We start from the raw sequence: 25,454 nt of genomic DNA, 5'->3' as shown, positions 1-25,454 counted from the left end.
CTTGAAGCAATCAATTTGTCTTTTTCTCATTTTTATTGATGTTTCCACGCTGCCTCAAATTAAAGAACGAGTCACATGCAAGACTCGGAGCTCGCGTTTTGCTCCGTATGTAACGTCAGCAAGAAACGGACTCCGTAGTCTCCAGCTGCTTGGCACAGCGGCCATTGACAATTGCGAGATGATGGAGAGAGATTTGATCCTTTATCAGTTGATTCTGACGATGTGAAGTTGAGAGTTGAACTGTCGAGGTTGACTAATCACAGTTTTGTCAACTCGGCAAAGCACGGCGGAAGGAAAGAGCGACCTGCCGAAAACATCACGAGACCCGCGCACCTTCCCAGACGGACCTAGCCTTAGATAAGCTCCATGTAACCTTCATTAATCAAACGTCCTGTTCCTCTCTCTCCTCCAGCAAATAACAGCCATCGCGTCCCTGAATATCGTCGCTGATAAGCTCGACCATCGACATGGAACCCCGCAGCTCATTGCCCGACAAGATAGGCATGCGACAGGGGTCGACGTGCGTGATTCTCTTAAAATCCCGCTCTCACCCCTGGAGTGTCATCAGGAACAGAGGAATAAGGGACGAGGTTTGACAATCTGATTCGACTGGGAGCCATGTTTTTCCTCAAGATTGCCAGTGTCTCTGCTTTGGCGGCCCTTGCTGTGGCTGCTCCATCACCAGTCAAACATGTTCTTCACGAGAAGCGTGGAAGTCCAGCAACCGATTGGGTCAAGGGCGCTCGCATTGAGAGCTCTGCCATTCTGCCGATCCGAATTGGATTGACACAATCGAACCTACCCAGTGGTCCTGAACTCTTAAGTATGTACTTTCATTTTTCTGTTGTGTGAGCAATTTGCTGACTTTACTTAACAGAGGCGGTGTAAGTGATTTCGAGAAATTTTCACCGACTCATTCGTAACAAACTAATCAAATGAGAATACAGATCCGACCCCCGCTCTGAGAAATATGGCAAGTATCTCTCCATGGAGGAAGTCCATGACTTGTTTGCACCGGTGGAGGACCACGTCCAGAGCATCAAGGATTGGTTGCACCAAGCAGGCATTGACAAGTCGCGAATTGTTCATTCCGATAACAAAGGCTGGCTCGCTTTTGATGCCACTACCGAGGAGGCCGAACGTCTGTTCCAGACTGAATATTATGAACACGAGCATGTGCAAAGTGACCGCGTCCGAGTTGGATGCGATGAGTAGGTTGATTTCTCTATTTTTCTCAATGCTGCGTGCTCAACGGACCATGATAGATACCATCTACCCGAACATATTGCTCGGCATGTTGACTACATTACTCCTGGAGTCAAGATGACACAGGCCGTCAAACGTACAGTCAAGAAACAGAAGAGAGCCAGCAATTCTCAGGCGTCCCGTACCTCTATCCATGCTCCGGTTCATGACTTTGACCTCGGAAATGGTCACTCCGGATCAGACTCCGACCTTGCAAACTGTAGTTACAACATGACGCCCCCATGTATTCGTGCATTGTACGGCCTTCCCCTGCCTACCAATAAGCCTAATCCCGATAATGCACTGGGTCTCTATGAACAGGGTGACTACTTTGCCAAGTCCGATCTTGATCTCTACTGGAAGAATGTCTATACCCAGGTGCCCCAGGGTACCTACCCCAAGCCGCAATTGATCGATGGCGCCAACTATTCTGTTCCTGCATACAGTTCGTTGAATAACGGAGAATCAAATATCGACATTGAGATGGCGTATGTGTCTTTCTTCCCATTTTCAAACGAGTAGCCTCTGACTGTCAGCAGATTCTCCTTGGTCTATCCTCAAGAAGTTGTTCTTTACCAGGTGGATGATCAGCTGTACGAGCCTGCTGAAGTCGCAACAACCAACTTGTTCAATACGTTCTTGGATGCTTTGGATGGTGTATGTATGATTCGCTCTTGTTATTAACTGCTTTCTAACCATATGCAGTCTTACTGTACCTACACCGCCTACGGCGAGTCCGGCAATGACCCCAACATTGACCCTGTGTATCCCGATACTCGCGAAGGTGGATACAACGGTATGCAAGCTCAGTCTTAGTGATTACTATGATTCAACTGACAACATCAAGGTCAGCTCCAGTGTGGTGTTTACAAGCCAACTAATGTTATCTCCGCATCGTACGGTCAAAGTGAAAACGACCTTCCGATGAAGTATGTGGAGCGCCAATGCAACGAATTCCTCAAACTCGGACTTCAAGGCCACACCATCATGTTTGCTTCCGGTGACTATGGTGTCGCATCCTTCCCTGGTGACGGAGGTAACGCGAACGGCTGCCTTGGACCTGACGCTCAAATCTTCAACCCCCAATACCCGTCTGGATGCCCCTACGTTACGTCGGTCAGTGGCACGATGCTTTATCCAGGCCAGAAAGTCACCGATCCCGAGAGCGTCATGTCCGTCAATCTTGGTGGCACAGCCGCCAATTTCTCCTCTGCCGGCGGATTCTCAAACTACTTCACCCGACCTTGGTATCAGGAACTGGCCGTCGAGGAATACTTCCTCACTGCTAACCCTCCCTATCCATACTATGCGGAACTAAACGTTAACTTCAACACGACAAAGGGTCGTTATAACCGTATTGGTCGTGGCTTCCCTGATATTGCTGCCAATGGAGCTTACTTTGAGTCGTACCTGAATGGCAAGCTTGTGCATTTCTTTGGTTCAAGTTTGGCCAGTCCATTATTTGCCTCTGTTATTACCCTTGTAAGTTCAACTATCCTTTTTATCCTCACTTTAGCGACGAACATTCACTTACTCAAACAGATCAACGAGGAGCGCCTGGCTATCGGAAAAGGACCCGTCGGATTCATCAACCCCGTTCTTTATACAAATCCTTGGGTTCTTAACGATATCACCAACGGAACCAACCTGGGCTGTGACACGCATGGTTTCGCGGCCACCAAGGGCTGGGACCCAGCTACTGGACTCGGAAGCCCCAATTACGCCAAACTCAAGGAGCTGTTCGTCCATATTCTACCTTAAAACTTTCTCCTAAATCTTGGAAAAGAGATTGTAATTAACACAGACGACCACCAATGTTACATACCTCATTCTGATGTGCCTTATCGCCTTCCCTATTTCTAGTAACAATAGCCCTAATGCAAGTTACTAATCACTATTACGGTAGTTTACGCACTTAGACTACGTAGGTTTCAGTGATATAATAAATCCTCAATAGAAGGAAAGTCACCAGTCATCTATGCCTTCTTTAACATTTGCTATACGCGAGGCGCGAGTGTACATGTAGTTAGGGTTAGGGTTTTATGACGACCATCCATAGATGTCAAACGTCCAATTTTCATCACTAGAGGTTACTCACGCAGAAATTGAATGTAATTATGACAAGAAATGTTGAGATCTAACCTCAAGGAAATTGATGACAAATTGAACATATATCCAACGTCTAGAAATTTGAATATCAATAATGAATATCCGATAAATGGTCGTAACAACTAATAAGATCCAGTCGCTTGCACAACCAAAACACTGGCCCTGGACTCCTTACGCACAAGAGCGTCACCGACCACACCCAATACTGAGCGTGTATCAGGTCTATCGCTGGTATCAGTCGTCGACGAGACACCACCTACACTTCGACGACCAACCACAATAATCTGGTTTGTCTCGCCACGTGCTTGGTTGGCTTCGTTATCGGCGGCGTCAACTGCCAGTTTGACTGCATTGGAGTCTGTGGCTGCTCCAGATACGGTACTGAATACAACGCGAGAGGAGAGCTCAGATGAAAGGGAGTCGCGCATTGAAGCGAAGAATATTTTGTCAATCTCTGCTTCACTCGGTTCTGTCTGGGAATCGCTAGGTCTTAGGTGGTTCGGGACATCAATATGAATAATCGTTGTAGTCACCAGCTGATTGCGCGCGAGTTGAAGGACAAGGCGTAAGGCAAAGCGGTCATCTGGGCCACCAATGTACAAGAATAAGATATGTTGATTGCGATTTCCTGCTGTCAAAGAAGCAAGATTGGTCCGAATGTTAGGAAGGGACACGGTGCTAGCCGCTCGTCGCAGGGTATGGCGTTCCTGACTTGGCATATCCAAGGCTCGGTCAACGAGAATGCCTACAGAAGTGTTTGAGGCACCACGCAAAACATCCGCAACGAATGATGGGTACGGCGCATTTGTATTGTCCGATGCACTCTCCGAGGACCACACACTCTGACGGTCAATTATACGGCCACTAGCACTCCACGGTAGCAAGAGGAAATTCGAGTTGGTATCACGAGCCATATCAAGCACGGCATCTGCGAAGGAAGTTTCGGGAATAACCGAAACACGTCCTTCTGAGGGGATATTGTTGATCTGGCCGAATGATCGAAAGACGTTTACAACCGGGTCCCAGGCAGAATACTCTTCGATTTCGGAAACCTTCATGGTACTAGACAATCGATCAGAAAGCTCCATCAGACGGATGCCATGGGCATGCAACAGTGGCTTTTTCTCGGATTCGCCGAGATGATGATTTTCAATCGAAGATTCTGCTATACCGTTTGCTGGGGCTCGCTTGGAATAATGCTCTCGTGGAGTAACCTCAGCTGGTTTGCCGTCGGTACCGAGAAGTCCGATGAAAGTGCAAACATTAGCCACACTGTCCAGGCGAAGGTAGACAGTGATCCGCTCAATTGGCTTGGCGGTTGGCTTCTCAATAGCATCACTAGATGAAATTGTTGTGGTTTGATCTCGGACAGTGCCATCCCAGTTAATTTCACCTCTTCTCCATCGGGTAACCTTGTCTTGGTACCATTTAGGATACAGGGCTAGGGTGAGTGGTGTTGTCATGAACGTAGTCACTAAAGCCATGACAACAAACATGGTAAATGTACGTTCGCTAAGGATCTTAGCTTGTCGACCAATGTTCTGCAAGTATATAAGCTCACAGTTCGTATATGTGGAAGAATGGACAGAGATACCAAGACAATGAGTTCGACAAGCCCCTTGCAACTCATTAGCACACCAACTGTGAGACTTTCCCGCCATAGGAGACCAGTAACCTTAGAGGCCACGGTTCCTCCGATAACCTTGGCGAAAAAGGCGATAGCAATGATTCCAATGACATAACCCCAGACCTTTCCAGAATCCAAAAGACCCAAGTTTGTCTGGAGACCGGATAACGCAAAATACAAGGGCAGGAAGACAGCAGCCACTAGATCCTCGATCTTTTCCGTCAAGCTAATTGCAAAACCCTTTTCATGTGGACAGATCAGCCCAACAACAAATCCGCCAAAAATGGCGTGAATGCCGATGGCTTGAGTGAAGAACGCAGACGCCAAGACGAGCAATAGTGTTACTGTAACAGCTGATTGGCTAGGGCCTTTTTCAAGATTGCCAGTTCTTCGCAGGTACCACACGAAAACAGGTCGTACCACGAGGAAAAGGAACAATATATAGCCGACACCAACCAGCAGCACCCACAATGCCGTGATACCGCTACCGGCATTGACGAGGGCTATGCAAAGAGCGAGCAGAATCCAGCCAGTCACGTCATTTCCGACTCCAGCTGACAAGACAATCACACCTACATTGGTATTCAACAATTTCAATTCGGTTAAAATGCGGCAAAGGACTGGAAAGGCCTAACACCGAACAATTAGTAGCCATAATATGTCACGATTGTAAGCGTGGTCTAGCGTACTGTAATGGCCATAGCCACACCAACAAAGAGTAAAAATGTTCCAAATTCGACAGGAACAGTGCCCGTATCATTGCCAAAGTCATTGTATAGGCCATAAGAAATGGCGCACCCTATTGGAGTGGAGATGCGTCAGTCAATGCACGAATAATACAACCAGGATGCAGATGAAGCCCCACTGACCTAACCCAAAGGGTAGAATCATGCCCAGTAGTGACACGCTGGCGGCAATCCGCCAGTTACTCACTAAAAACCTCACATCGGTTTCCAGGCCTACAAGGAACAGGAAAAATATCAATCCCAGATTGGCGACAGCATTCAATGTCGGGATTGACTGTGAAGGGAAAATGGTGTTTGAGAAATTCGGTATATGGCCAAGTACCGACGGGCCAAGAAGGATACCTCCGATGACTTCTGCAATAACGCGGGGTTGGCGGATTTTGGAAAGCGGCCAGTGGAGAAGCCAGCAAAAAATGATGATAATGCCAGCCTGTGATATTCCATCAGATAATCAGATACTCTCTGCTCACAATAGCGATGGAATGAGCGCAAAGGCCAACCTGGATAATGAACACCAAAATGGGGTTGCTAGCATCATACACGGCTGGGTTCTTGCCGCTTAGGATGCCGGCCTGTGCGACCTTGGTGGTCGTCGAGTTGGACGGCATGATGTATGCCTGGAGACACAAGGATAAAGTGTCACACAGAACGCGGGAGTGTGAGGTAGAGTAGAACGATACAGAACTTCCGGCGTGGATGACAGCCGTCGGACCTGGGGTAGATAAGGCTCCGCTTGCAACGAATATTTATAGCGGTGAGCAGAGCATTCTCCCGATGAAAATGGACTGCAGCACTTATATCCGTAGATATAGCGACAACTATCCAAGCGATGTCGGGAGTGTAAAAGATGGGAGAGGGGAGAAAAGAAAGGAGATGTAAGAGCTGAAAGAAAAGGTCTGGAGAGCTCTTTCCGTCACAGCTTCCCTCGTTGAGAATACGGGATGGGGAAGGAACAGCCCCATTATTAGCTGAAAGTGGGCTAGCGTCACGCGGACCACGTTCTGACTGCATCAACCAATAGAATGCTTCAATTTTTGTCCCTGACTAAGCTCAGCTCCATCCATCCGCGCTTTTTATTGGCCATCTCACAATCGCGGATTTGTTGCCATGACTCTTTTCGGTCTGGGCAGCTCGTCATGCGGATAAAAGTCTTGGCAATCTTACCCTAGCCCTAACCCTATTTAATTCTATAGATCCTATCCGGTAACTACAAGTCATCTTTCAGTCCCAGCATCTCCAATGAGTCCTTCCACAACCGTGCTTCATTCTCGGCATTATACGTCTGTCGTACCCATCCTATCCCAAACACATTCTGATCATCAGCACCTCGCTTGGCTTCCTCACAGTCCTCCAGATACTTCCCTCCCTTGTTCTCCCATTCTTTACCGATCGCGGCAACTAACGTGGTAGCGGCTCCCTGTTCGGGACTCTTCATGGTATGCATGATATCTTTCAGTGTCTCATAGACCCGTGCTACGAATTCGGGGCTCACGTTCCTGGAGATGTTTGTACCACCGATAGCACCGGGGTGTAGACTCGTCGCGCGGAGACCCCTGTGACCGTAACGTCGATCGATCTCATTGGCCATATAGATACTTGCCAGCTTTGACTGTGCATATGCCACTCCAGCATCATAGTTTCCCTTCTCAAAATTGTAGTTGTCGCTAGCACTAAGCTCCACGGAACGATGGGCTGACGAGGAGACGTTCACAACCCTAGAGGAGAACTCAGGCGTTGCGCTAGCTAGCAACGCAGGTTTGAGAAGCTGAAAGTATAGAAAATGACTCAGATAGTTGGTAACAAAATGAGATTCAAATCCCTCCTCTGTTTGTTCCAGATTAGGAATTCCCATCACACCGGCGTTGATGATCAGGATATTGACTTGATTATTGGATTTTTCGAGAATGTCGTCTGCTGCATCTCGGACGCTTGAAATCGAAAAATTGTCCATCTTGACTAAGTGTACTTGATCTGACATCAAAAGATCGTGCAGGGTCGTCTTGGCCTTTTCCAAATCACGGACGGTCAAGAACAAAGTTGCACCTGTGATGATCAACGCACGTGCTGTCTCGAGACCAATTCCGGCTGTTGCACCGGTAATGACAATCACTCTTCCGATGAGCCGATTTACCAGTTTCTCGTCTTGGACGATTTGCGCGGCCGTTGGCCGAGCATCTCGAGGACCTTGAGGGTTGGCATGGACAGAGGTATATCTACCCATAGTGACGGTAATCGAGAACTTGATTTGTTACAAAAAATTTCGTGAATATTATCTTGAGCTACAAGGCAGATTTTCATTATTTATATCCTTGATCAAAAATTCTGAGATTGCAGCTTTTTACCTAAATAGGAAAGACACTGGCAGGCGGCCGACAGGTCGGCCGCAGCCTTCCATTTATTGCGGCCACGAGTCCCCGCAACTTCCCATTTCTTTTCCACTTCCTCCATCTTGCTACACTATGATTCTTCTTTCTGGCATTTCAATCCTTTTCACTTGAAGCAGCATGAAAACACCAGGCACTGGCTCTAGCGCCAACCATGCACGTTATGTCTGCAGATCTTGCAAAACGCGGAAGCGAAAATGCAATAAAGCCTTGCCCGGATGCTCTTCATGCTCTAAGTGAGTTGATATCGGCCGTCACTTGTCTGCTTCCGACATGTTGACTTATCTAAATCGCATATGTGTCTAGGAGGAATGTAACGTGCGAATACTCCCGGCCGAATTCAATCCGCCATTCCGCCTTTTCATCCGCCTCCAGCGACCTACAATGGAACCGCCTTTCTGTCGATGAAGGTACTCCTAGCCTTCCAGAAGTTCAAGCAGTCAATTTCCCGACGTTGTTGTTTCTGGATCCGTCTATTCTACAGCATGGGCACTTGGAGATTCCTTCACCTGCTACATCGGTCCCGCAACATATTCTACGTCTGATAGGAGACCTGGATGACATCCATACCACTGCATCCAAGTTCTTTGATCACATTCATTTGTGGATGCCGTTTATTTCAAGAAAGCGCTTCTATGACATTCATATTCGAACTGTTCCTCCATCAAAGCCGGATGTTATCCTTCTTCTACTTTGTCTCAAGCTTATAACAAGTTTCCCCCCTGCTAATCCCCGTGACCCTCGGACTCCACTGTATCATGCTGCAAAACATTTCTTTCTTGATCTTGAAGGTGATGTCACTTTGTCTCTCCTCATCCTCCAAGCGGGAGTACTTCTTGCTCTTTACGAAATAGGACATGGTATATACCCCGCTGCTTTCTTGACCATCGGCACTTGTGCCCGGTATGCACATGCTCTTGGCATCAGCGTTAGTAGAGCGGTAGAGTCACGGAAAGTCATAACGCTGGTCGAGCTCGAAGAAAGAAGGAGGGTGTGGTGGGCAATTGTCATTTTGGATCGGTTTGTTGACTATCCATCTGCGCTTCTCTTGGCTGATGGCTGACGGTTTTGTCAGGTTCGTGAGTATCGGCTGTCCGGGAAGACCATTTGTCACTGCGGAACCTGAGCTAGATGAATTGTTACCGGCGGATGATGCAGCCTGGGATCGAGGGGTGTGTCCGGTGATTACATCATGCTCTGGTTTACTTGCTGATGTATTATCCTAGGTCATCAACCCGGACAACCTTACTACGCTGTCTGAGCCATTGAGTGGCCATATGAGCAGATTTGCTTTGTTGTGTCAAGCTGCAAGATTGCTAGGTCAAGTCTTGCTCCATCTGTCTAGTGACTCGGTTGAGGACGACAACGTCTGGATGCAACTAGACCGAACTCTTCAGTCTATGCTTGCTGCTTCTTTGGACGTTGATGTTCCCGATGATGATCAGATTGGCTTCATTTACAGGTGTGTAGTTTATCCGTTCAGCAGGAAATTCAATGTTCCTAATTTTTTTTTTTTCATCATATAGTACGCTGGTTGCGCTTCATACTCCATGGTTAGCATCTTCGAGTGGTAGCAACATCCAACGCTCTCTGCGTGCGAGAGAGGTTATGCAACAAATCACGGCCAGAGTGAAAATGAATCTTTCCGAACGACAATGCTTTGTGGGTCGTAACCCAGATGACATGTCACATTGGGGTCTATTTTTCGCATATCGGATATGTGCATATCATATTTGCTCTCGCGGTAAGAAACCGTTGGAACCGGATTTGGTTGAAATGGTGAGAAGTATGAGGGAAGCTTTCTCTATGATAGACGTTCGGTGGAATGTGGCAGGTATATTGTTGTCGTCTTCATATTCATATTACGAGCTGACTCCGATCGTATGACAGGTGTTTATCTTAAACTACTTGAGGCCCAAGAGGCTATGAGCTTGTCCTGATGCAAGAATCATGATACCTGTTCTACAGCCGAGGTCCGAGTGAATCTGTCGAAATCATGAGCAAATCTTTTATAAGGGTCTGTTTTCCAATCACACGTCTAATGGGATGACCACTTAACTGAAATCAGGGACTCCAGAAAAGATTACGCTCTTACAAGGAAAACATATAATTCATCAACGTTTCATTAAAATAGCAAGCTTCGTCCTAATACATTATAACAGAACGCCAATTGATGGGAATTTCCAAAAAAGCGTGTTTAGTAGCGACACACATATGAGGGATGACTCCCACGTTTTCTTCTCATCTTGAGGATATGACTCAGATGAACGAATCGATTGATCTTTTTGGTAGCGCCTTTTGATGACTCTCCATGAGCAGCGTGGAGATGCATCGGCTGAGAATAACCCTGGACGCTTACTCAGGGATCTCGAGAACGTACCGACCGGCGATCTTGCCTTGTTCTATTCAAAACCATCAGCTTTTGATTCTACCTCAATCTCAGAAATAGTCGACTCACCCATCATCTCGAAAATATGAGGAAGTTCTTTCAATGGCACAACCTTATAAGGAGCCTTGATCAATCCTCTAGCGAAAAAGTCGACAGCTTCCTCGGCATCCAAGCGATTGCCGACGTAGCTACCCTTGATATTGATCATGCGTACGACTGTGCTGAAGACAGGAGCCTTGAGGAATGCGTTTGCTGGGAGACCAATGGCGACGACTGATCCGCGAGGTCGGACGTACTCTGTGGCTTGTTGGAAGGGCTTTTCGGCAACGGCAAGCAAGAGAACACCGTGAGCACCAAGTCCCTGGGGACTTGCTGCTTTGACATCTGCGACAACGTCTTTTGATTTTGTGAAATCGATGTATGCCTGTTGCACCGTTTAGTACAAATGTTTCGTTATCAAGAGAATCATAACTCGCGGATGATTTACCTCTGCTCCCAAACTCTCGCACATGGCTTTCTTCTCCTCACCACCATCAATGGCAATGACACGAATTCCCATCGCCTTGGCGTATTGCAGTGCCAAAGATCCCAAACCACCACCGGCGCCGACAATGGCCACGGTCTGCCCAGGCTTGACGCCAGCCTCCTTCAATCCCTTGTAAACAGTGACACCGGCGCAGAGAACGGGTGCAACGGCGTCGAGGGGAACGTTCTTGGGGATCTTGGTAGCGTGTGCTGCTTTTCCAATGGCGTACTGCTGGAAAGTGCCATCGACGGTATACCCAGACAACAAGGCATCGGGACATAGAGACTCATCGGAGCTTTTGCAGAATTCGCAGGCAAGGCAAGACCCATTCAACCACTTGAGACCGGCATGGTCGCCAATTTCGAACTCGTGCACCAAATTACCCTTGGCGACAACCACTCCGGCACCTTCGTGGCCGCCCACCAAGGGCATCTTTGTGTCTAGGGGCCAATCGCCCTTCAAGGCATGGAGATCGGTATGGCAGACACCGGAATATCGGATTTTGACAAGGACTTCGTCGGGACCGGGTTTGGGGACTGGGATTTGCTTGTAGACGAGGGGACCGCCTGTCTTCTCGGCCACTTGGGCCCACTGGAGCTCTGGGAGAGACATTGTGTGTCGGTGTTTTGGTAGATTAATCGAAAAATATTTTGCAGGTCGTGCAAATGATGGTCGCAATAAAGGGGAAATGACTTTTGTGTATCTGAAAAACATGGAGAGGAAGTAACACGATGCGTTCACAGACAGCTCTTATATACCCCTCAGTCTTATCTATCAGGCCACCGCCAACAAATCAGAAGCTGACGTCACGATCGGGAGAATTCTCGGAGACTCGAGACAGAAAAGAAAATACTCGACATCCGGACAAGCGGAGCAGCCTTCGAAGGATTGTGTCTCGTATGCTGGTGTTGTGTACCTTTTTCAGATAGTCGGCGAAAAAGCTACGATAAGCCGTCAAATCGGGTGGTGCTGGTTGCGGTCCGGTGTTGTATTGGGCGGAAAGTCTCATGCTCAGTAAGGGAACAAGGTCAGACCATAAAACTTTCCTTCCGTATTACGGTATCGGTATATCCACTTGGCAAGTTTAGCGATATACACAACACGCGCTGTATTGAATGGCAGTGAGGCCACAATCGCGTTATCCATCTCATTTAAATCAGCAGCCATCATTCGATGCTCCCGAGATATCTCCGCGCTTCTGCGGTCTTGATCTACTGTCGCAAAGTCGACAACTTCTTGTAGAGCTGATCAAAAATACAATAAACAATATTATTTTCTATTCACAAAGTCTTCAATTCGAGTCCTCGTATACAGAAACTATCGCGCGAAAGCCACGATGTCAATCTAGATTCTACCCCGCACAAACCAAATCGGATCGGCGCAGGGGAATCCACAAACGGGATATGCCTGCGAATCCGGCCTTTCTGGGCCGTGCTCTCCAGGATAACCTTTATACGGACGAACGGAATCTCTTATGCGGGCACAAATCAACGACCAGGTTCACGAGTTTATGGAATGAGAAAGCGGAGGTGTCAGGATGAGAAAGCGGGGGATTGATGCCTATAATAGAAAGGGACTGGGGTCGCAATCCGTGATTTGATACAAAAGCTACCAGAGCAGTTCCGTGAGGCCGAGATACAAGGACAAGGGCGTACGGATGCGAGCGCAGAATCAACGATCCACAATGCGACAAGGACAAGGTCACTCACGTGGGCATACGGACGAATGCGCAGGTTGATGCGAGGGAACACAGTCCTGGTACGAGCGGAGACGGTGGATTGATCGAGGGGTGTGTGCGATGAGATTGGGATTCTTGGGATGCTGGATGGATTAGAGAACGATCAAGGATCACGGAGTTGTTCGTGTTTGGTTTGTATGGCCTATTTGCACTGTTTGTTATTTCTCGGTGCCGGTATATTCAGGCAGCAATCAGGCCACAGCTGTCCACATAATCTCACCGGAAAAAACAACAACATTCGATCCATCCGAAATATCTCCATGTCGAGTCCCACCGTATTACTATCGACTCACCGGATGAGGACTTAGATATTTAGCTAGCAATGTCATCCGACACGGGTCTTGAAACGCGATTTTGCTGCCGTGACTTTTGTTGTACAACTGGACCTTTCTGCGAAATGGTCGAAGCTTCTATGATATGAACGATAAGATGGTCTCGAATCTCTGCTGAAAAATTGCGCCAGCGGTCTATTTTAATTTCCGCTTTAATGGGCGCACTATCGTGGAAAGATCATGAACTTCATTGGTTTCTATCTAGGTCTCCGGGGACCAGTAACTAACTAACTAAGTGGTGTCACGTGACAGACTGTCGCCAGTTGGAGCCAGAATCACGTGACTAACAGAATACGGAAGTCGGACTACGGAACGGTTCGCAAATACCACAAAAAACCAGAATCCCTTGAAAGGCGTCCTTTTTGGTGAAACGGTTTAAGTTCCGACAGCGACTGAGGTGCGCTGACTGATTTGCATTAACTAGGAACTGTTTTGAGGCAAGAAAACATGTGTTTTTAGATCGATTCGCGAAACGATATAGTCGCAGAAATGTTTCAGAAATATCGCTACGGACGGAAATACCGCCTGGTGCGAAATCGCTCCATTGCGAACGACAGTCCCGCACATGGTTGAGTACAGACATGCGAATCTCGTAGCGTCACGAATCTATCTCATGCAATGCAACCACTCCTGCTCGAATTGTCAAAGCAGAATGACAGTCTTTCTTGCAATCGGCGTGTCAGCCACGGAGAAGAACACAGCTAGATCGACCATTCTCTTGTTTGCGATGCACTAGAAAGCGGCGAGGTGCATTGGTGTTGGTTTTAGCGGGATATCAGTGGCAGTGCGACAAGACAAGTGTGGAGGCAGCGCTAAGAAGTTCATTTTTATTTGCTTGAACGCCTACTACCCTGGCACATTTGACTGCGCCGTATTTAATAGACAGTAGACCACGGGCCGTTGCAAGTCTTTCTTATATGGGTACTTTCTCATGCGTAAAGAGACATTTCCATAGACAAATGGTATATAGATTAGCAATGGACACGATGTATTCAACGTACTCCTGAAATGAAACTGATCAACTGATTGTAAGAAGACCGACACAATACCCAGCCAACAATGGATAACCTCGACGTGATACAATTTCCGACATTGACAGTCTTGTCATCAAGCAGCAATAACCAATCTTCTGATACCTCCAACTTACCTAAAACAATCAAAAAGACTGTCAGGAAAAAATTGTATAAACGAACTATAAGACGATCGTCATCAAGCAGCTCAAGTCCTCGAAGATCAAGCACCAGGAAATCATCTCCGCCATTTACAAACCGAAGACATAAATGGAGCATACTTCAATATAAAGAGGGCAAGAATTGGTCTTTCAAAGGGCGATCTCGCAAGGCCGTTCCGGAGAGTGATACAACACCGTCATCCGCCAAAATACCCACCCCATACACGCCTCGGTTGACGAGTTCAGTTTCCTATGGAGAATCGCTGTCCGCTCCGCAATCTACTCAAAGCCCTATAGTCATTGATAGCGAACATGATGAGGACCCGCTCACGCCGTCTCCAATCCGCAACTCCCCATTATATGGACGAAGAACCAGACGGCAAAATATCAGCTTTCGTGGAAGGGCACGATCATCTTCTTCTGTGCTATACCGCGACCTACCTACAGAAACACCTAAAGCTCACTTTATGCCTCTGTATCCGGAACTGCGAGATGACACTACCACCGACATGAGATTGATAGAAAGAATACTCAAAGGACCGACAGCCGAACAACGAGATCGCAAACGGGGCCTGTTATACACCGCTGGCCTAGAAGGTGAAACTCGCTACATTAAAATCGGGTATACCGACGGCGACCTTCAGACACGCATGAATGCACTGAGCTCTCCGAGGAAGACGGGAACCGTATACAGTATAAACGACCTCACCCCTGGTGGCCAAAGCAGGTTTCTGAATTCCCATCATGCCGAACAGATTATCCATTTAGAGTTGTATAATCGACGGCACCGATTCATTGAGAAAAACCAATGTGAATGGTTCAAATTGGAAATAGAGGAAGCCCACCGAGTCTGCCGGAAATGGAGAAATTGGTTCAGATATTGGGAGCCATATGACGAGAAGCAGCAACTCAAAGAATTTTGGAGGGAACGGATAACCCGAATACAGGCCCGTGATCCTTATGATGCTGCTAAACATGGCAGCCTACATCAGCGGTGGAATAGAGTTTTGAACCCAACTCGGTTTGATACGTTTTCGTACAGAGTTGGGATTGTCTGGAGAACGCTTCACAGATGGCAGACGTGGTTACGCGAGCAATATCTTTTCATCTCCGCTGTTCTGGTACTCGCTTCCTTGGCCATACATGTATATGGTGTTCTAACCTTCATTCTGTGGATTGTTGGCCCTGCTGGTTTTGTGGTCTGGATTACAGAGACAAACAACCACGGAAAGAAACTTGAAAACAAAGGGCGCTGATTAGTTGCGAGAAAGAATATAGATGTCATGACTGTACCCGTTGCTTTTCTCCAGGCCTACTATAGCTTGGTATACTTCGCCACACTAGGAACTTGTGATAAAGTATTTTATGGAAGTCAGAGAATTTTGTCTGCCTACTTTAGCATCCTCATTATTCGCTGCTGTGGATCATCAAAATACGCGTTGATGTTATACTAACTACCCCGTTTCTAGGGTTAGGGCTAGAGCTTTGCTCCGTCTCGGCTTAGCTCCCTCGAGATTTCTACGCGATTGACGTCAAAGTTCATATTCTTCCTCCGCGTTCCTTGATACGCGATCAAAGCAGCAGTATATTGTAACAAGATTTACTACATTATAAAAATCTGTTACCAGTGGCTTTGATTTGCATCAAATGACAAAGAATTTCCTCATTACCGGCGCTGCCAGAGGCATCGGCCGAGGGTTGTCGCGACTTTTGCTCCAGCGAGGTCACAGCGTCTTCCTGATTGACAACAGCAAGACTGAACTGGAACACACAAGCGATTATCTAGCTCAGAATTTCTCAAGCAGCAAATATTCTGTGGCACTTTGCGATATATGTGAACCATTGCAAATAAAATCCGCCATTGAGAAAGCGGCAAAGTTTTTCAACGGGCACTTGGATGTCCTCATCAACAATGCCGCATATACCGGGGCAGTAGGAAGCGCACCTTTTGCTGAACTGAGCCTTGAGATGTGGAACAAAAGCATCCAAACAAACTTGACGGGAGCAATGTTGATGAGTCAGGGCTGTCTACCCATGCTAAGAAAAGGCGCCGGTCGCCAGAGGGGTGGCTGCATAATTCATATGTCATCAACGCGTGCACTTCAGTCTGAGCCAAATTCCGAGGGTTACGCAGCTACTAAAGCTGGCTTAATCGGGCTCACGCACGCGATGGCTTGCAGCTTGGCTGGCGACAGCATTGCCGTCAATGTCATTCTCCCTGGCTGGATTCATGTTGCAAATGAATGCAAAGACGGCGGTGCATGGGAAGATCTATTATCAAAAGAAGATCATAGATGGCACTTTTCGAATCGTGTGGGTAAGGTGGAGGATATACTACGAGCAGTTGAGTATCTAGCGGACGCTGAATTTGTCACCGGGACTGAGATGGTTGTGGATGGAGGCGTAACTAGAAAGATGGTGTATCCTGAGGTATAAGTTTTTGTCACCTTAGAAAAGTGTACAATAAATTAAAAGTCTATTTTCTTGGTTTGAGGAATTAACAAAACAATGATTTGTCCCGTGAAGTCACTCAGTACTTGACGCTCAAAGTGGTAGATGTTAGACAAAGATGAGTAACCATATGCCCCGACCTCATAAATTAAGTGTAACGGAGCTGGAACGTGGAGAAGAAGAACAAAAAGCTTATCTGCAATATTGTTACAAGATGTCAGTTGTACTCCAGGCCTAGACAACACTGGAGCGAGTCGTTTTGTTTAGACTTGACAAACCGGAGTCTCGCAGGACAAAGCCTAGACATATTTGTGTCCATTGTCAATAATTTCCGACAATATGTCGCATAACTGCCGGTTCAGATGTGTATGCTGGGAGATTTCAACTTTCGTACAGGATTCACAGTGACGATACAGGGATTTTCAGGAGTCCCCATGGCCTGGAATCATGGCCATGTGTAGGACGAATAACATAAATCTGTTTGCTATTGAAGTATTCCCCTGAAGATATTCTTTATCAATCCTCAAGTCGGTCCTTACACTTCAAGCATTGTCCAAGACCCTCACTGTCGAGGCTCGGTCCTTTATCGGATATAAAATGGACAATCCCTGCCCTCTTGACGCTCTGACGGCCATCTGTGGATAGCCGGCACGATCAGCTTTCAGATCGTTTCTATCATCTAGTGAATTCAATTTGTCTTCTTATTTTGCTTTCGCTACCTTCGACTGATTGCTCACACCATTTCCTACTGGTTCCTCTACTGCTCGACATCAATCCCAGAGAAACCACACTATCATTTCAACGATGTGACTTTTATTCTTCCTACAGTGGATGCGGGGAATAAGGACTTGGTAAATGATTGTCGTCTATTCTCAAAATTTTCAAGGAAGATCATCGTCGTCGTCCCGAATAATGGGATGGTGAAAGCAGCTGAAAAGACTTTAGCCTTGGCACGATTTCGATCAACAAAAGTTCCTATTCAAGTCCTAGGAGCGGGGAAAGCTAACAAACGTTTACAGGTTGCGTGTGTAATTCGTCACGTTCATGCAGCCATTACCGCAAAACTGATAATCACGTCTGATGTAATTATCATCTTCACATTTGAGAGGACCAAATAAGCGGAAGAAGAGCAACTCATTCAAATATCCATTTAGGAAACCAGGAGACTGCAAGATTGAGGTGCGATGAGCAGAAGTCCATCCGGAGTTGACGAATAGACCACCATCAAGCGCTTTTTTTGCCCTGACGTCGAAATCCTGGCGTTCAAGATACATGACACCAAGCATCTTCCAGAAGGCTGCTGTTGTAAAGTCCTTCTCAATACGAAGCGCACGTTTACTCGTCTCGACTGCACCCACTTTTGGGTTTTCAAAAGGGGCGAGTACGGTAGGAAGAAACTTCAGGCTTCGCCAAAACCCGTTACGAAGTGCGGCATGATTGGGATATCAACATTGTCCCGATGGACTTATGGACTTATGGAGACAACGTTGGGCAGCTATCCCAAATACTCTTCGCAATGTCTTCAATGGTCCTGAACGTTATAGCGAAGCAATTCTGCTAGTTTGTTTGTGGATCGTACAGTGTGACGTCGACAACCCTGGTGTGTATATGCTGTGTACATCACAAGCTTTGTCAACTTTGCCCTCTTCTATGACTCTGCTCTTGTCTACTATTTCAGTCAGACCTTATGGGCAAGCAAATATGTAATGATAATACTGATTCGCTGGATCATCTCGAGCAAGTTGGTCAAGCTGATACCTTACTTTATCCGGCATCCAAAGAACAAGATACCAGGTGTTGATCCCTAAGATCCTGCCTCCAGTATATGCGCACATAACGAATAACATGAATTCTTTTCTTCGAAAAGGTACATATTTGTAAGTATTGATATCAACAACACATACCCACTATTAGTGACTCATCCGGCGAGAACTTCCCTTTCTCCTCAAGCCGACAAATAATGATAGCAGTCCACCGAATCCGGCCAAAGCGGTCAAAACACGCATCAAATCCTGAAAGCTCAACGCATAGGCTTGCGCAGCAGTGTGGTGTCTATTGTGTATACTCATTCGGGTATGAAAAGCCGAATCTGCGCTGGCAATTGCTAAGCAAAATCCTGCCGTTCGAACAAAGTTTGCTATCAATGCTGTATCACGCTGTGGGTGTACCCCCCTTGACAGGTTATGAAGAGCCATGTGAGTGGCAGATATTGTGATACCGTGACCCAAACCCATAACAATCATAACAATGACACAGACTCGAAGTGTTGTACGCGTATTAAACAAAGCCGTGCTTGCAGAGGATATAATATTCAGTGCCCATCCGAGCCACAGAGGCCATCGATAATGATAGATTTTGGTAGGTACAAAATCAACGCCAGCATTGACTAGAAGCATGGTCGCGAGCATTGCGATTAGAATGAGTCCAATGGAAGTAGATGACAAATGATGTACTCCTCGAAGGTATGCGGGAATATAGACTAATTGTACGGAAATCTGGCTTGTCAGTAAGAAGCTATTCTCTTCCAAGTATTGTGCATTAGGGCAACTCACCAAAAGGCTTTGTACCAGCACACATACAAATGTGACAGGAGATACCTTTAAAACAATAACGGGCAAAAATGGCCGTGATGCTCCTGACGTCTCATATACCATTGTAGCCATGATCCCAAAGGCTCCAGCAACGAGCGCCACAAGCACTTCCCATTTAAGCTGTTTCTGAAGACTCGAAGCCCACGTAAGACCGAGCAGTAGTGCAGCCATACTAGCAGAGAACAGCAACATGCCAGTCCAGTCGACATTCATTAATCTCTTCTTTGACTTCAGGGATTCTCCAATTGGCTGGACAGCGAAAGGAGTCACGAGAAGTAGCATAAAGCAGAACGGAAGTGAAATATAGAATATCCACTTCCAGGAGCCTTCCCTCATGAACAGCCCACCCAAGACCAGTCCCAGGACCGCACCAATCGCGCCGCCGAAGAATATGACAAAGTTGTAGATTGTCCTGCGTCGTCCCGAAATCAAATCCATCAGCATGACGGAAGGAATTGAGATCATTGCTGCTGTACCAGCCCCTTGGATACCACGGCCGACTAACAGTACCAGGAACAGTGAAGGTGAAGCTGAGAGTAGAATCAAGCCTATAGTAAACATAGATAGCCCTCCTATGAGAATGTTTTTCTGGCCGAAGATTTCCATTAGAGAAACATAGCAGCGTTGCAGGGTTGCATTGGCGAGAGTATAGACAGTAATAGGCCACGTCGTATCTCTCGATGGGCTGGAGTGATATTTCTCTGCGATTTCCTAGGTTCTATCATGAAGTGATTCGAAACATTAAGAGCATCATTACTATCTAACTTACTGGAAGAATCGGGATTACTATCAAAGCATCCATGGTAACCATCATGGTCATAACAACAAAGCAGCCCACCATCCACCATTCACGCGAGGTCAATATCCAACCTTCATGTAGAGGTTGATCAGAATGTTGAGTTGTCTGCAATTCGATATCATTATCGTCACCGACGTTATTGCTGTTGATGTTCATTACAGTCCGGGAAGCTGTAGAATACGTTGTGACAATCGTTTGGTGTTTTGTGTCGTTTGTGTGGCCATTGGCACTGACACTTCCTCGGTTTTCCTTCATTGGTGTGGCGGCTGACTGTGAACAGTGTAAAGCCATAATTCAATTCTCCGAAGGACGATATCATGGAACCCTAATTGAGTTGACTGCTTTTTGGGAGTGCCCGTGTCTTAACTGGACGAGACACTTTTAAGCCTCGTTGTATTAGTTTTTTTTTCCCCCAATAATTCAAATGTTTATCCTAGACATTGGTCGGATTTATGGTGTCTGTCTCTAATGCTTATCGATATAGTACTGGAATGCTGCTGTGCCGGGTAAACGGGCCGCATATGAGATAACAGTATTCACTTTCCCACAAAATGCGGGTCACCCTACGAAAATAATTCAGTATTAGCAGGAGGAAAAATGCTTTAATTGCTTTTGAACGTATTTATTGGTTGATGCGACTTCAACTACGGTGTTACAGGTCAAGATCTGCAGGTGCTGGAACGTGGCAGGTAAGGGGTTCGGGATTGCTGAGGAATGACAGCTCCCTCTCATACCTTGACATGCAGGACATTACCGTAATCAGTTATTAACGACTATCAAGTCGTCTATATTTTAATGCTTTAGTTTATGGTAGGGATATGTGGTGTAGTATGTAGTGTTGTACAATAGCTTTTGGATTCGCTCCTCTAACCCTAAACTACTGAACATGAGGTGTGCTCCGTACGGTATCTCCCAAAACCATTCATCACCTGGGCATTGGCCCCTCTGAATATCTTCACATGCCGATATACAGTTGCAGTTCGTACATTATCTTCGATATACTCAGGGCAGTGCATAGTTGGTTGTCCGCTGGGGTGGTATGATGAATTCAAAGTTTGCCTTTTGGTCTCGTATAGGTAGCAAAATCATCAACCACAGAACCCAAACATGGCATGAAAATACATCACTATGCGGTCAAAAGTGAATTCTTTTCCACAAAGTATTTCCCAAGCGACGAGAGAAATGGTCCTGAATACCTTCCGCCATCCTATCGAATCACTGGGTCATTCTGTCAGTCCCAGGAGGCCGTTATCTGTCCAAGCTCGTCTGTTCCACAGTTGACATCTTGTCGTAAAGTTTTTTGAGAATTGTAAGACGGTCGTTGTTTTATTGTTACTTGAGCTAATGAGAGGACATTGGTTAGCATACGTATCAACCGTGTAGAATTAGAGCCGTGGGCCCTGATCTTCGCGCTCTTACCGCTCGTTCTTGCGCTAATATCCAAAGTCTCTTTCTCCATCCCGATGACGAACTCTGGCTGCTTTTGGTTGCTTTCTCTTTGAACATTGACATGCTGCTACTAGCCAGACTCTGAGCATCGGAATCGGTATCATCCTGCTTTGTAGCATCCATCTTGGACTGCTCAGCGGCGCGCCGGTTGGCCATCACAACCTCGTAGTTGGATGGGATTTGTCGAAAGTTAGGAAATCCGGAAGGCATGATTGAGTCTGAAATGGAATTCGTAGCAATCTGAGATATGGGCGATGATGGAATGATGTTCGAAGGCGTATTAGAATAGTCAATAGTCGTCGGTCGATGTGTGCACCGTTCAAGATAAGAAATTATTCTTGATAAATAATAAATTGGATTTATCTGGGATTATTGAGCAGATAATCAAATAGAAATCTCGTCAGAGCGTATCTACTCTATTTATAGTAAAGCCTTGAGCTTGACAGTAACATGAGCATGTACGTACGGTGTACATACGAGGTGCATGAGTGAGTCATGTTTGTACAATTCGTATCAACATGGTAGATCTCGTATTTGCTTCGTCTACAAGTTTATGCTTCCTATTATGGAGCCCGATAATCCTGTATAGGGGAAAACTAGACGAATTGAGGCTGTGGGAGGAAGTTAAAGTGCAAACAATGCAAACAGAAGTAGAAATACGGATGCTGATTGGCTGATTTACATTTGTAATTCTGATTAGTCAACAGACCCGGCAAACAATGCAACGATTATGACTCTTCCACTCCCTTTTCACTTAACCAAGTATGTACCCCGACATGGACCATAATATGAATGAGGCTTGGTCTAGAAGGGGTATCTGCAAAAATCCGACTTCGGAACTCACGAATATCATGTTTGTGAATTGTCACTGCTTCCATTTCTGTCGTGTTGGTCTATAGCCTCAATCGTTTCCTTTGGCCGCATCAGGTTCGGTCCTCCAAGTGCTCTATTCTACGCTCCTTGCAAATTCGATCCAGTACTCCTGCACGACGTCTACGGAATGGTTTACCTCATTGACCTCGTAATCAGTGGCGCCTGAGAGTAGGGTAATTGGTTGCGTTGTCAGTTCCCCAAACGACCTATTCTTACTTCCCAAGTGTAAGGTACAATACATCCCGCGGCAACCTCTACAGGATCGAGATAATTGTTGTGGATCACGTATATGAGAATGTATTTCCGCAGGTTTCAGGGACCGAAGACAAGAAATGTCAGTGCAGTTCGTGACATCGAGAGGCTGATCATATTGAAATCGGTAGTTCTGCACGGAATACAATGATGACATGCAGGCAGCGTCTGCGATACCAACATTCCAACAAGAATTATCAATTGCATCCATTTCAGTCCAGTTGCCTCCATATTCCAATGTGTGTAACAAGAAACTCCCGCCCCCGACTGACGTGCCGAACAATGTCACTTTGCCCGTATCCTTCGAATTGATGAATATCCTTTTGCACCCAGCTTATAGCGGCATGTTAATCAATCACAATACTGAGATTTCTTTCATGCTCTGGCTCTTTACTGGCCAGGAAGTCATATGGACCATCCCGGCAATTGAATACGACAACGATGATATTTGCAGCGCTCGCTTCGACGATACCAATACCGTTATAATGGGTTGGATTCCTCCACAGACGCGCCTCCTTGGATTTATATCAACACTAACAGACAGTTCTGTTCACTTCGTGGGTACATCAATCATTTTCTAGACAGATCGGGGCGTGTAGATATCTATGAAAAGATAGTCTTCAGACATTGTACCCATGTCCAGAACTCCGCACCACCATGTATCCGATTATTCGCTGAACCCACCACTAATTGGATGATAAGTTTTCGAATATTGTGCTTGTCTACCGTCGACCAAACAGTTCCTGCACCTCTGCTACTTCATCGGGCCATTTCAATTCGTCATCTAGAACTGTTGCTCATTCCGGTGCTCCGATCCTGATAGCACTCAATCTCGCTGAGTAGAGATAGAGGAATCGGTACGCAAATTGATCACCACCAGAGAACCCCATCAAGAAAATTTTATCTGTCCGAATAACTACCCACCGTAGCAATACCTCGTTTGATATATACGGAAGTTCCAAATGGATTACAAAGATTTATGATAAAGCATCTCGTACGAATCCAAGTCGTTTGGACCATCCAATCCTGCTAGGGAGAATGGCGCAAGGTGTTAACAGTGTCTGCATACGAGACAAGCTCTTCATAGAGTGCACTCAACTTCCGGCCTATTCCATGCAACCATACCAGGAGTGGTAGTTTTACAGGATTAGAGGTTGTATCGTAGCGTGTCGGGAGGATGTAGAGAGGATAAGAGGCCCGTGGATCGGCCTGCACAGCTTTCAATGGGGTATGACCTATCATGCAGGCGACTTTGAGAAGTATACTGGGGATATCGGTAGTCAAAATCATTTCGTTCGTTCTATTGCCCGTTAATACAGTACCACTATTCATGAACCGATAAGATGCTTGTCGTTTGTAGGCTTTGTATACTTGGGAAGGTTGAAAGCGAGCTTCGCAACGGAGGGCGAAAATAGGCCACATAGCCCTGTTTCAAATCCACTACTTAATCTCAAGGGTATATGCGCTTTTGAACCGAGGAGAATAAACTCAGGTTACAATAAATCCTTCCATATACTATCTCTTGTCTTCGCTGCCGATAGTTGGCATGTCCGAGAATGGCTGTGATGGACTTGCCATAATCTCGGAAATGTTCAGCACGAAGCGAGCGACCAACCTTGGAAGTGGTTATGTACCTATTCACTAGTAAAATCTATGTCACTGGCTGTGCATGCCATTATTTTGCTTACTCTGTACCTAGGTATACCACGCTAATACGACTTCGACACTTCGTTCCATGGGCAAACATTTTTCCTAGTATCTGTGTCAATAGACTCAAAGTCACTTTGCAGAAATCAAATAGTATACAGCTCGCTTAAGTATCATGATTTCCTATATTCAACATTTCTGAGGAGACTTTTCACATAGATAGATTCAATCGGGAATATAAGACTATAAGCGTCAATTAACTAGTGCATATAAGGCCAGTTGACATGACGTAGAGGTTGAAGGAGTATGTGCGGATTGACGGCCTGAAATGACTAATTTTCCGTAGCTAACTTCTCTGTCAAGGTTGGTCAACAAGACCTCGCACATTGTCGTGCGATCGACTGTGTATGGCCTCATTTTATCGTAAGCGCCAGCGGGAGGTCCGCCGCCAGCCGGGAGAGGCTCGACAGTCAGAACGTTGAAACGTCCACCGAATGATCTATCAAGTAAGTCGACTGATTTCTTGACAAACGATTTCCACACTTCGGGAGTCAACGCTTATTGTAAACCAAGGATGCCATCTTCTGATATTCGGAGACAGTACCCCTGGGCGCGAAAATCTCGTTTGAAGTCTCTTTCAAAGAGCTTGAACGGTATATTATGCTTTTTCGAAGCTTGAGCCAGACAAAGCCCGCGCAAGCCAGCTCCGACAATAAGTACTGGTTTCTCGGCAAAGGAGCAAGTGGGACTCATCTTGTGAAGCGTAGAGTATGGCTTTCTTGCTGCTGAGGATATAAACGGCTAGGCTGCAAGTAAACCCACTGCATACACCCAAATATTTATACGTCAAGCGCAGTAGCATGATACCTTGACAACATGAGCGATGCTAGGTAACTGCAATAAGTTACGGAGTAGGAGTTCGAGATGTTGTCCACCGATGTGATGCTAATCCTGCTATGGCTTAACTAATTACTATAGTAGTAGAATAATGGGTTATGGAGTGTAGGTGAACCATTGCAGCTAGCAAATACCCAAAACCCACTTAGAAGTAGACCCTCCTATAAGACCACAGCAGCTATGGAAATGCACCAAAGAGTCTCTTATTTGTATATAAATCTGATACAG

General features: G+C 46.3%; 10 protein-coding genes across 10 annotated transcripts; 4 read left to right on the top strand and 6 right to left on the bottom strand.

The window, feature by feature from the left end:
- The first annotated feature begins 573 nt into the window (after positions 1–573).
- TSTA_041050 (protease S8 tripeptidyl peptidase I, putative) lies at positions 574–3,049 on the top strand. The gene is made up of 7 exons (XM_002484534.1): positions 574–823; positions 941–1,211; positions 1,266–1,733; positions 1,785–1,902; positions 1,951–2,041; positions 2,093–2,727; positions 2,788–3,049. The coding sequence occupies exons 1-7, from the start codon at positions 619–621 to the stop codon at positions 3,004–3,006; spliced, it is 2,007 nt and encodes a 668-aa protein (XP_002484579.1). The 5' UTR covers positions 574–618; the 3' UTR covers positions 3,007–3,049.
- A 251-nt stretch (positions 3,050–3,300) lies between these two features.
- Positions 3,301–6,335, bottom strand: TSTA_041040 (K homeostasis protein Kha1, putative; the record flags this gene model as incomplete). Its single annotated transcript, XM_002484533.1, has 5 exons — positions 3,301–4,895; positions 4,949–5,611; positions 5,671–5,780; positions 5,851–6,157; positions 6,228–6,335. The coding sequence occupies 5 exons, from the start codon at positions 6,333–6,335 to the stop codon at positions 3,477–3,479; spliced, it is 2,607 nt and encodes an 868-aa protein (XP_002484578.1). The 3' UTR covers positions 3,301–3,476.
- Positions 6,336–6,934: 599 nt separating this feature from the next.
- TSTA_041030 (short-chain dehydrogenase/reductase, putative) lies at positions 6,935–8,175 on the bottom strand (the record flags this gene model as incomplete). Its single annotated transcript, XM_002484532.1, has 2 exons — positions 6,935–7,940; positions 8,087–8,175. 2 exons carry the CDS (start codon positions 8,173–8,175, stop codon positions 6,935–6,937), a joined length of 1,095 nt encoding a protein of 364 aa, XP_002484577.1.
- A 56-nt stretch (positions 8,176–8,231) lies between these two features.
- TSTA_041020 (fungal specific transcription factor, putative) lies at positions 8,232–10,051 on the top strand (the record flags this gene model as incomplete). The annotated part of the gene is made up of 6 exons (XM_002484531.1): positions 8,232–8,347; positions 8,418–9,131; positions 9,187–9,283; positions 9,338–9,573; positions 9,638–9,945; positions 10,002–10,051. The coding sequence occupies 6 exons, from the start codon at positions 8,232–8,234 to the stop codon at positions 10,049–10,051; spliced, it is 1,521 nt and encodes a 506-aa protein (XP_002484576.1).
- A 168-nt stretch (positions 10,052–10,219) lies between these two features.
- On the bottom strand, positions 10,220–11,740 carry TSTA_041010 (alcohol dehydrogenase, putative; the record flags this gene model as incomplete). The annotated part of the gene is made up of 3 exons (XM_002484530.1): positions 10,220–10,513; positions 10,570–10,924; positions 10,988–11,740. The coding sequence occupies 3 exons, from the start codon at positions 11,738–11,740 to the stop codon at positions 10,467–10,469; spliced, it is 1,155 nt and encodes a 384-aa protein (XP_002484575.1). The 3' UTR covers positions 10,220–10,466.
- A 526-nt stretch (positions 11,741–12,266) lies between these two features.
- Positions 12,267–15,523, top strand: TSTA_041000 (uncharacterized protein; the record flags this gene model as incomplete). The annotated part of the gene is made up of 2 exons (XM_002484529.1): positions 12,267–15,288; positions 15,310–15,523. The coding sequence occupies exons 1-2, from the start codon at positions 14,156–14,158 to the stop codon at positions 15,521–15,523; spliced, it is 1,347 nt and encodes a 448-aa protein (XP_002484574.1). The 5' UTR covers positions 12,267–14,155.
- A 27-nt stretch (positions 15,524–15,550) lies between these two features.
- Positions 15,551–16,788, top strand: TSTA_040990 (short-chain dehydrogenase, putative; the record flags this gene model as incomplete). The annotated part of the gene is made up of 2 exons (XM_002484528.1): positions 15,551–15,651; positions 15,896–16,788. 2 exons carry the CDS (start codon positions 15,551–15,553, stop codon positions 16,701–16,703), a joined length of 909 nt encoding a protein of 302 aa, XP_002484573.1. The 3' UTR covers positions 16,704–16,788.
- Positions 16,789–17,511: 723 nt separating this feature from the next.
- Positions 17,512–20,440, bottom strand: TSTA_040980 (efflux pump antibiotic resistance protein, putative; the record flags this gene model as incomplete). The annotated part of the gene is made up of 7 exons (XM_002484527.1): positions 20,079–20,440; positions 19,271–20,020; positions 18,694–19,213; positions 18,482–18,570; positions 18,256–18,366; positions 17,794–18,115; positions 17,512–17,693 (listed from the first exon to the last, which is right to left on the bottom strand). The coding sequence occupies exons 1-7, from the start codon at positions 20,397–20,399 to the stop codon at positions 17,512–17,514; spliced, it is 2,295 nt and encodes a 764-aa protein (XP_002484572.1). The 5' UTR covers positions 20,400–20,440.
- Positions 20,441–21,356: 916 nt separating this feature from the next.
- On the bottom strand, positions 21,357–21,767 carry TSTA_040970 (uncharacterized protein; the record flags this gene model as incomplete). The annotated part of the gene is made up of 2 exons (XM_002484526.1): positions 21,357–21,392; positions 21,528–21,767. The coding sequence occupies 2 exons, from the start codon at positions 21,765–21,767 to the stop codon at positions 21,357–21,359; spliced, it is 276 nt and encodes a 91-aa protein (XP_002484571.1).
- A 1,944-nt stretch (positions 21,768–23,711) lies between these two features.
- Positions 23,712–25,082, bottom strand: TSTA_040960 (uncharacterized protein; the record flags this gene model as incomplete). Its single annotated transcript, XM_002484525.1, has 5 exons — positions 23,712–23,982; positions 24,054–24,147; positions 24,298–24,316; positions 24,591–24,828; positions 24,934–25,082. The coding sequence occupies 5 exons, from the start codon at positions 25,080–25,082 to the stop codon at positions 23,712–23,714; spliced, it is 771 nt and encodes a 256-aa protein (XP_002484570.1).
- Positions 25,083–25,454: the final 372 nt, after the last annotated feature.

Source organism: Talaromyces stipitatus, genomic scaffold (genome assembly GCF_000003125.1).
Source record: "Talaromyces stipitatus ATCC 10500 scf_1105507295515 genomic scaffold, whole genome shotgun sequence".
Taxonomy (NCBI): domain Eukaryota; kingdom Fungi; phylum Ascomycota; class Eurotiomycetes; order Eurotiales; family Trichocomaceae; genus Talaromyces; species Talaromyces stipitatus.
The sequence above is the reverse complement of the archived record's forward strand: the minus strand, read 5'-3'. Positions and strand labels throughout refer to the sequence as shown.